Source organism: Colobus angolensis, unplaced genomic scaffold (genome assembly GCF_000951035.1).
Source record: "Colobus angolensis palliatus isolate OR3802 unplaced genomic scaffold, Cang.pa_1.0 Scaffold625, whole genome shotgun sequence".
In the NCBI taxonomy this organism is placed as follows: domain Eukaryota; kingdom Metazoa; phylum Chordata; class Mammalia; order Primates; family Cercopithecidae; genus Colobus; species Colobus angolensis.
In genome coordinates, this window is record NW_012119877.1 from 12,817 (window position 1) to 23,419 (window position 10,603).

General features: G+C 34.1%; 1 protein-coding gene across 1 annotated transcript; it reads left to right on the forward strand.

Moving 5' to 3' along the window:
• Positions 1-1,447: 1,447 nt before the first annotated feature.
• On the forward strand, positions 1,448-2,511 carry LOC105527450 (olfactory receptor 4K2). Its single transcript, XM_011963777.1, has one exon. The coding sequence runs from the start codon at positions 1,477-1,479 to the stop codon at positions 2,419-2,421; it is 945 nt and encodes a 314-aa protein (XP_011819167.1). The 5' UTR covers positions 1,448-1,476; the 3' UTR covers positions 2,422-2,511.
• The last annotated feature ends 8,092 nt before the right edge of the window (positions 2,512-10,603 follow it).

A 10,603-nucleotide genomic window follows, 5' to 3' on the forward strand; every position in this document is an offset into this window, starting at 1 on the left:
TTATTTGCTGGTATTTTTCACCAATTGTTTTATTTATAGGTGCTTAATATTGCCAAATAACTCTAAATTACTTGAAGCAGAGGCAAATGTTTGGATTTTGTTCTCCATTGCTTCTAATATAGCATTAGAGAACCAAGAGTCCTTATCAGAATTAATTGACTTGATATTTCCTGTTGCTTTTTGAAATTAGGACTTTCCCAACGTCTAGTCACTGAATCTCTCAGGTCTAGGTGAAAACAATCATTGTAAATTCCCACAAGATTCTTGAAATGTCTTTCCTTTGTGAACTGGATAATGCCATCTTTGTTGTTTAATAAATCCCATTGCAAGATGATTTCTTGTTCAATTCCCAAGTCCCCACAACATCCATTTTATCCACAGCTGGTACACAACTAATGATTCAACTAGGTCATTTATTTATATTTAAAATTGCCTTCTATGCTCTATCAGAAGCCTACTTAACACTGAGTAATCTAAAGCCCTGGTTCTGCTATAGATCCGGTGAGTAAAAGTGTTTTACAAATGAGTTCTGCTGAAATATTTTAAATGTTTGCCCTTCCCATTCCCATTTCCTAATCCCTATTCCGTGAAGCTTAGATCAATACAACAGTTTATGTATGCTGACATTTACAGAAGAAGAATTCATACAGAGGTGAAATGAAAGAAATTGATCTTTGAGTATTTTCCCATGAAAATGTTGTTATATATCCTTTAGGATATAAACTTTTAAATAATAGAATTATAAATGTTTGTAAGGAACACATTCATATTTTAATTAAAAAGAAAGGACCAGAAGAAGTTAAATGCCTTTCCTTTGTCTATATGACTGTATTGTAATAAATTAGTCTTCTTTCTCTGGATGAATATCAGCAGAACTAACTTTCAATGTATTTCTTTTGAGTTTCAAATAGGAAACTTTATCTGGGAATACTTTAACAGTTCATCTCTGGAAATTTACAAAAGCTTTACAACTGTCCATTGAAATTTCACTATAATGTGCTTAGGAGCCCTTATATGTGATATAATTATTATATGTTTTTGTCAGTAAGGATGTCTTTATGGACAAATTCCAAATGACTAAACATATATGTGTATGTGTGTTTCACACATCAGCATAAAGTAAATGCTTACTGTTATCGTTAGGATTACATAGATGAATAGATGGACAAATAGGTAGGAGGTCTGTTCAGAATGATATTATCTTGGTTGGATTGCCATTTAGTATCAGAAAAGAAAGTGTTCTTTTCAATTCCTATGAATTAAGGAATATTTTGCTATAAGCTCTAATATTCCATAATTTCCATTCAAAACAATATACCAAATGAGAAGGATGGATAGAATAGTCAAGTTTTTTAGAGAAGATAAAATTTCTGAAAGTAGATTACTGGAAATGAATCTTTTGCTTCCATTGAATCTGACTTTTCTCTCTCTCTCTCTTTTTTTTCTGTTACAGGCTTCTACCTATGAATCAAGGCAATGGATGTGGCCAATAAGTCTACCATGTTTGAATTTGTTTTGCTGGGGCTCTCTAATTCCTGGGAACTACAGATGTTTTTCTTTATGGTGTTTTCATTGTTTTATGTGGTAACAATGGTGGGTAACAGCCTCATAGTCATCATAGTTATAGTGGACCCTCACCTACACTCCCCTATGTATTTCCTGCTTACCAATCTTTCAATCATTGATATGTCACTTGCTTCTTTTGCCACCCCAAAGATGATTACAGATTACCTAACAGGTCACAAAACCATCTCTTTCGATGGCTGCCTTACCCAGATATTCTTTCTCCACCTTTTCACTGGCACCGAGATCATCTTACTCATGGCCATGTCCTATGATAGGTATATTGCAATACGCAAGCCCCTGCGCTATGCTTCAATCATTAGTCCCCAGGTGTGTGTTGCTCTCGTGGTGGCTTCCTGGATTGTGGGAATCATGCATTCAATGAGTCAGGTCATATTTGCCCTCACGTTACCATTCTGTGGTCCCAATGAGGTAGACAGCTTTTTCTGTGACCTTCCTGTGGTGTTCCAATTGGCTTGTGTGGATACTTATGTTCTGGGCCTCTTTATGATCTCAACAAGTGGCATAATTGCGTTGTCCTGCTTTATTGTTTTATTTAATTCATATGTTATTGTCCTGGTTACTGTGAAGCATCATTCTTCCCGAGGATCATCTAAGGCCCTCTCTACTTGTACAGCTCATTTCATCGTTGTCTTCTTGTTCTTTGGGCCGTGCATCTTCATCTACATGTGGCCACTAAGCAGCTTTCTCACAGACAAGATTCTGTCTGTGTTTTATACCATCTTTACTCCCATTCTGAACCCAATAATCTATACTTTGAGGAATCAAGAAGTAAAGATAGCCATGAGGAAACTGAAAAATAGGTTTCTAAATTTTAATAAGGCAATGCCATCATAGTTTTCTGACACAGAACATTAGTCACAATGCTGTGTTAGGCTCTTCTTTCTAGAGGGTTCTTATCAAATTGTAATTGCCAAGAATTTGTGAGGGCTCAAGTTCAGTGCATTTTGAAACTATTCTCATGAATGTGAATGTGTTCAAAATACGTTTGGAATTTCAGAAAAGTTAATGAAAACAATTTATTCTAGAAACAAAGACTACAAAAATGTCAGGAGCGATAGTTCCAGTTAGGACATTCAATATCAATAATCAATTTATTGGAAAAGAAGACCAAGGAATGAGGAGAAGAAATACAGATTAAAGCAGAACTAGGAGACTATGACAATTACACACAGTTAGCAATTGAGTCACTCAGTGAGATGCTCCTAAAGTATGACAAGCTAGCAAGATTCCTATAATCCTTAGGAACTCCATACTGCTATAGGATCTTAGCCTCTGACAGAGAAGCAGTGATTTTCCACACACTTTCCCAAGTCACTCCTACTTACATTTAAACCAATTTGTGATATCTTCTATTAAAGAAAACTCTAGATATATTTTATTACAAATGTTAATGACATCCATAAAAATGCTGTAAGTGTAGCAATCTTTACCAACCACTTTTAGTTCATCATCAAAGCAATACAGTCATACATTTCTTTCTGATAATGCAGAATAAGTAGAGAGGCTGGAGAATTCTGCAAATCAGAAAATATGAAATGAGTTCCAGATCAGTACACTTTGTTTTGTACAGACACTATGGTTGCTTAATTCCTAAGGAGTTAAAACTAGAATTAAGTTAAGAGACACAGCTTATAATAGTTGAATTTATGGAGGGTTCACGCTTTCATTTTAAAGTGTGATATTACTTTGCATTTTGGTTGTTTTTTTCTTGAAATATTTGGATGTAAAAATAATGAATCTGCATTTAGTAATACATTGTCAATGTAATAAGTAAGTTTTAGTACACAAATAGGTTTTGTTACTATTTTAAATAAGCCTGGTAGGGTTAATATTAGCTTTAACGTATACAAAGTATTACTGTCACCTGCTGGTACTTACTGGAATCGCAAGTATTGAAAGAGTAATAATAATTCTGTATACTCTGCTTTGCAAATCATCTTTAAATGATGGCAAACATTCATGAGTTAACTGTTATTTAGAATTTTCTAAATGATATTGATAAAATATAGTGTCTTATGTATGATCCAACATGTATCCACAAAGGGAAAGATTTGTTGCAACCATAGTATTTGATAATATCAAGTTGTTATTTTCTGGTATGATTGAGTAAATGGGAAAACAAATGAAATGCATTTATTATCATTTACGAAAGATAATTCAAATAGAAAATTCTTAGATGTTCATTTTAAGCCAAGTTATAAAAGGAACGTATTTTTTCTTCATCAGTTTGTGTTTTATTTCTTCGTTAACATACGAACCAAATAAGGAACAAACTAACAGGTTGAAGGTCTGTGATATTGTGCTTAAAGCCTGAGCAGTTTTGAAATTATTAAATAATAATGTCTACGGTATTAACATAAGATAAAACATGCTTATGTAAGCACAAAATTAGCATAATTCTATTTTAAATAGGGATACAAATAGGCCAGTTTAGGTTTGGAGTGTGAACTTTCTCTTGGTTGCAGTTATATGTACAGATATGTTCAGATTCAAGGACTTTGTTCATGTAGAATGTTTTAGCTGGTATTTAAAAATGCTAGAAATAATTCTTTTATTTAATATATTTATTTGTCCAGGGAATATTTTCAAAGCTGTGTTGCTTTTTGCAATATAAAACTGTGGAATCTTTTGGAAGAGATGCTATTGATTTTCAGTGCTTTTGTGGAGAATTCTAAAACTCAAGAACATTTGCCAAAATACCCTCCAACGTGTAGCTGATCAGCAGACAACTGTATAAGGCAAGTCAATAATGAGATTAAGAAGTTGGATTGATAGTAAATTTCTGTAGCTGATAATAAAAAGGATTACAGAAAGCCGTTGGAGGACTTCCATATGTACATGGAACTATCTACCACATTTCTTGGTGGCTTAGTGTGAGGAGTCAATATTCATGGTACCTCTGCATGTTATACAAACACTTAAAAATCTTAGGACTTTAGGACTCATGGTGGATGGTTTTATCAACATATCTCTTAGACAAGATGCTGACACTCTTTTTTTTTTTTTTTTTTTTTTTTCGGAGTCTCGATCTGTCACCCAGGCTGGGGTGCAGTGGCAAGATCTAGACTCACTGCAAGCTCTGCCTCCCAGGTTCAGGCCAGTCTCCTGTCTCAGCCTCCCGAGTAGCTGGGACTACAGGCCCCCGCCACCACACCCAGTTAATTTTTGTATTTTTGGTAGAGACGGGGTTTCACCGTGTTAGCCAGGATGATCTCGATCTCCTGACCTCGTGATCCACCCGCCTCGGCCTCCCAAAGTGCTGGGATTACAGGCGTGAGCCCCCGCGCCCGGCCGATGCTGACACTCTTTTACCAAGGATAACTGTAGTGACATGGCCATGGACTCATTAAGCAATAATAAGGATGGTGCCAGCTGCCACCGGAGTTTCCAGAGACAGAGGTGATGTTCTGCAGAGAATACAAGATAAGCTGACAAGTATAATTTTAAGTGATCTGCACCATCTGCAATAACACAATGGAGGGAGTTCTGGAGCATTTATAATAAGACCATGTTGACAAGCAACTTCATCTTCCTCTACATGTTTAGGAAGCCATGAAGCGTGACAATAATTGAATGAGGATGGAAAAACTGTTAAAAATCAGGTATAGATAAAAACATATAAAGTGTAAATTTTAATATGTGAAGGAATGGGATATATGTAATAGCAATAAAAACTACAAATTATGTTTGTTTCTAAAAATGCTTAAGAAAACTTTAGAATACTATATGGTATAATGACGGTGGATTTACCATAAAGCTAGTAAAGCTTAAGTTTTAGAACTCCTCCTTTGCATGGATTTCCTCCAAGGCCCTAGAATGGAACCTAGCAACCTTTTATTAGTTATTTTGATTTTTTTTTTTTCCTGAAACAGGTGTCCTCGAACTGTATAAGGTTTAGGCCTTGCTTGTCCAATCCATGGCCTGCAGGTTGCATGTGGCCCAGGAGATGGCTTTAAATTCAGCCCAACATAAATTTGTAAACTTTCTTAAAACATTATGAGATTTTCTTGTGATTTTTTTTTAAAGTTCATCAGCTATCCTTAGTGTCAGTGTATTTTATGTATGGTCCAAGACAAGTCTTCCAATGTGGCCCAGAGAAGCCAAAAGATTGGACACCCCTGCTTTAAAAGGCTCTGAAGTATCTAATGTGTAGTTTTAAAAGTCTTAGACTCAGGTTTCTTTCTTTCTTTCTTTTTTTTTTTTAAACCAGTGTTTAATACTATTTCTACTGCTAGTGGTGTAAACTTAAGCATTAATACTTAATGTCTCTTAGCCTCAGTTTCTACATCCGTTAAAGGAGGTAATAGTGGTCTCTACACCACAGAGTTATTTGAGGCATAAAAGAAGTAAATAATATAAAGCATATAGTTGTCAAAAAATGTTAGTTATTGTAACATTCTGGGTGATAACCTCTGGATATCTTTGTTTATGGGACGTGATAGTCTCTTGAGCTAACAATTGACTTGTTTAATTTAAAAGGTAAATTTTTATTTATATGTTTTAAATATTCATGTCTGTATATGTGTGTGTAAATGTTCATGTCTGTATATGTGTGTCAGTATTAATTTGAAAAATTGAAAGTAACTTCCACTAGAAAATTACATTGGTTCTTACATTAGTTAAAGCTTCTGGAAACTTGTTTTTCTGTCAGTTCACAATTGTCATTAATCAAGAGAAGTATCAAGTTGTTGCTTAATCATTATGCTATTGCTTCCTTACAATGAATAAATATTAAATTGGTTTATTGATTTTAGGATGAATTTACATTACAATTTTTGTCAGAATAAGAACGATGTTTGACTCATATTATTAAGGTGAAGAGATAGGCAGATGGATAGATTAGGAGATAGATAAAGTTTCATATTATATGAGCTGTTTTATGTGAAGTATTTTTCTGCATTGATAAGGGCTTAGGATAATGTGATCACTGGATTATGTTACTATATAGAAGTTCTTGGTAAAGTTCTATTATTTGTGCATATCCACACTCTTTAGGAAAGTATTTTCAAATTTAAAAAACTATCAGTGAATCTGTTCTCTACACGTGAGTTTTTAAACAACTCAGTTAAAGTAAATTGTTGAGAGAGTTGGAGTAATCCTCTTATCCCCCTATTATTTCCCTGATATTATTTTCCATGATTTTCGGATGTGTGTGTCAATTGAAAAACGGTGAGAAGAAAACAGCCAGGGAAATCTAATTAATGTGAACTTCATGCATGTGCTCTCAGATGCCAGTGAAATCCACTAAGCAACTTGATAGTTTTTCAGTTTATAAGTTTCTGTTACGCTTTGTTGTTTGGAATTATTTTTAATACTCTTGGTTACACCTATGAGGTAAATATGCACAAATTATTCCGGAGTATGTAGGACCAACACTCAAATGAGATTGAAAATGTGACTGGGATCATTGATTGATGTATTCTGTCTGTATTGTTGCTAATATAACTCAATTGACATGTTGTTTATTTTTTCTGTCTGATTTTTGTAAAACAAACAAATAAATTCCAATATCTAGTATGTACTAAGATATTATACTTTCATTTTTATTTTTTACTCTGATAATTTACACTGCCAATATAAGGAGACTTATACCTATTTTTTAAATTAAAAAATGTTCTCGGACTGGAGGCTTCAGGTTTTTTTCCCCGTTAGCTTTTTTATGATTACTCAGTGCAAGACCATTGTTAATTCGCCTTTTTTTATGTTTTAACTGTACTAGGAATCTGAAGCCATCAATAAAAGCTAGATTTTTCTCCTTTTGCTCACTCCCCACCTGTTAAAGAAAATTTAAAGGAGAGTTTTTCTTTTATCTAGTTTGAGACTAGAAATAGAAATTTAATTAGCAATTTGATTTTATATAATATATTTATATCTAAATTTTTTCTTCTTGTTTGAGTATACTTACATTGATTGTCCTACAGTTAAGAAAATAGAAACCATTGGGTAAATTAAGCAGAATTAATGTAATGTATTAAATGTTTATGAATAATTCAAAGACTTACAGGAACACGCATTGGAGGCTGCTACTGGAGCTATTGTGTTCCAGAGCACATTACCCCAGTAATGTGACGTAAGGGCAAAAGGCAGAAAGCCTTGGTGTCATTGCCACTCCATCACCCTCAACACTCTTGAAGGTGGTGAATAGTCACTGGACACAGTTATGGCTGCCACAGTTGCTTTCCCTCACATCTCATCATCATCTTGCTCACCAGCAGCAATTATATCAGTAGATGGCTCTGCCTCACTTGTGCTTTCTAAAGCTCATTTGGTGCATCTAATTGGTGGAATCTACTTTGCGTAGAGAAACTTGGCTTAAAAAATCAATTTATAGATTTCAAGATTCTTATGCAACAGAAAACATGCTAATAAAGGGTGGATTGGAGGGGGACTCCGTCAATCAATCCATATATATTACTTCAGTTGTTTTAAATTACAACCCTTTTATTGTAGTGTAAAAGCAAGGTAAAGAAAAATACACAAACATGTTTAGCTTAATGAAATATTATAAGGCAAACACCATTATAATCACATCTCAAGTCACAAAATAGAACTTTGCCAGCCACTCCTGAAGTCTTCATATTTCTTCATCTCCGTGACAACTCTCTCCTTCCAAAATTAACCATTACCCTGACTTAATACATTCTTTGCATTTCTTTTCAGTTTCATGAAAAAAAAAAAATGTATATATACACACTCAAATATACATCCATACACACTCAAACGTAGCCTCACCAACTTTGTTTCCTTTTCTTGTAGCCCACAAGTCTCACTATCACTCTCTCTTCCATTTCTGTATAATTTATCTTTTGAAAAGCCTGAGTTATTTACCATGTAGGGTCTCCCAGAGTCTGAAATATGCTGATTGCATGCTCATGGTACAATTCAACATGTACTTCTGTCCCTGTATTTTCTGCAAATTGCCTATCCAGCGGCATAATCATATGTAGTTTGATACTTTTTGCAAGACAAATGACAGATGATGTTATATTTTTTCATCCAAAATATCTTGATATCTTGCTGTATCTCTTTTGGGAATGACAGTACTGTTGTTGCTCAAGGCTGCAGCCTATAGTTGATATGTCTAACCATTTTTGTTGGCTGAAGCTTATTCTCTACTATATTCCTCAGGAAGTCTTGAAGACCCTATTCTCTGAATTTCAGCATGTTAGCAAGTTTCTTTGAAACATAAATGTTTCAAAGTCAATTTTGCTGTAAATTCATTGGCTATTCCTTTATTTTCTTGACTATCTTAAATTGAAATAATGACTGTATTTTTATTCACTCACCCTAGCATACCATACGATTAGAAGTTTGGAAATGATGTTTTAATTTTTGGAGGGAGGTATTAATAACCCTTCTGATATTTATATTCGTAGTCTCTCTACAGTAATTAAATAGGATTCCATTGCACTCAAGAGATTTTTAAAACATTTAAATTTCTAAATTTCCTTTAAGTATATTAAAATGTACCTTAATAAAATGTTCTTCAAGAGTAACATGTAATTGAATCATCAACATATTTATTTAACTTTTCCAATTTTTTAAAGAAAGATACCTCTCTTGCAGCTCAATTGCTTTTTTAATAAAATAAATTTGAATCCCTATTTGTATCCTGGATACTTTTTTGATCTGCCCTCCTCACCTCACATTTCACACATGGAGAAAAAAATTCTGCACTTATAAAGCAATTATGCTACAAAAAATGAAATGACTTCTTTTCTTAAAGGAAAAGAACAAATTATGAATATATTGTGAAGTAGCTTAAATAAGATTGAGGCTGGTCTTTCTGTGTGTCTGTTTCACTTAAAACTCATGTAACATTTACAAAAACACATTAACATGTAGGCCATAATGTCTTGATAAATACCAGAAAATCGATAATTACAGAAGACATCTAATCACAATATGATAAAAATAATAAAATGATAAATAGTCCTTCCTTACCCACCCACTGTCCACCAAAATAAACCCTATACCTTTGGAAAATAAAATAAATGCTTTATCCATTAGTCAAAAAGATAATTCAAAAAAATATGTCATTCCTGTAATCCCAGCACTTTGGGAGGCCGAGGTGGAGAAGTCAGGAGATCCAGATCATCCTAGCCAACATTGTGAAACCCCGTCTCTACTAAAAATACAAAAATTTTTAGTTCGGCATGGTGTTGTGTGTAGCTGTAATCCCAGCTACTCAGGAGGCTGAGGCAGGAGAATCACTTGAACCAGGGAGTCAGAGGTTGCAGTAAGCCGAGATCATGCCACTGCACTCCAGCCTGGCGGCCTAGCGAGACTCCGTCTCAAAAAAACAAAGAAAAAAAAATTATGGTGCAGTGCATGTTGCTCAGGTGATAGGTGCACCAGGCTCTCACAAATCTCTACTGAATAACTTAGTCATGTAACCAAATACCACCTGTGCCCCAATAACTTATGGAAAAATAAAATTTGAAACTAACATTTTGAACTGAGTAATACAAATAGACTTAATATCAACACTTGTGAAGAAAATGTCTATTCATAAATGTGCAGGTTAAAACATAAGAGAAAACACAGTAAGCTTAGTGTTCTATATACGAAATTAGAAAAAAAATAACTAAACAGGAATAAAGGAAGAGAATGAGAAAAATCATAAATGTAACAGCAGAATATAACGACATTTTCTCCAGCTGTCTTTATGGACGTAGCTTGAGCTTAATGTCAAAACCCTGTGAAGATGCTAGAAGGAGAGTTTTTAGACAATTTTATTTTTTAATGTAGCACATGTATCTGTTGGGATTTGATTAGGAAAGCTGAACCACTAAGAGTGGCATGTAATAAGGAATTGATTATAAGGATTAGACATTACACAATAATAAGAATCACTGGAGAACCCTATGGAAGGCTGCTGCTTCTGAAGCTGGTGGTGCACCTGAAGTTGCTTATAGGTTAGTAAGGTAGTGGCTGAAAGAAAAACTAGATATGAAATCTAAAGTTTATCTGGTTGTTATTTTCTAATGAACAATCTAGCTGATATTTTCCAGTG

Coding starts and splice junctions, on each gene's coding strand:
- LOC105527450 (XM_011963777.1), top strand. CDS start 1,477: ATGGATGTGGCCAATAAGTCTACCATGTTTGAATTTGTTTTGCTGGGG.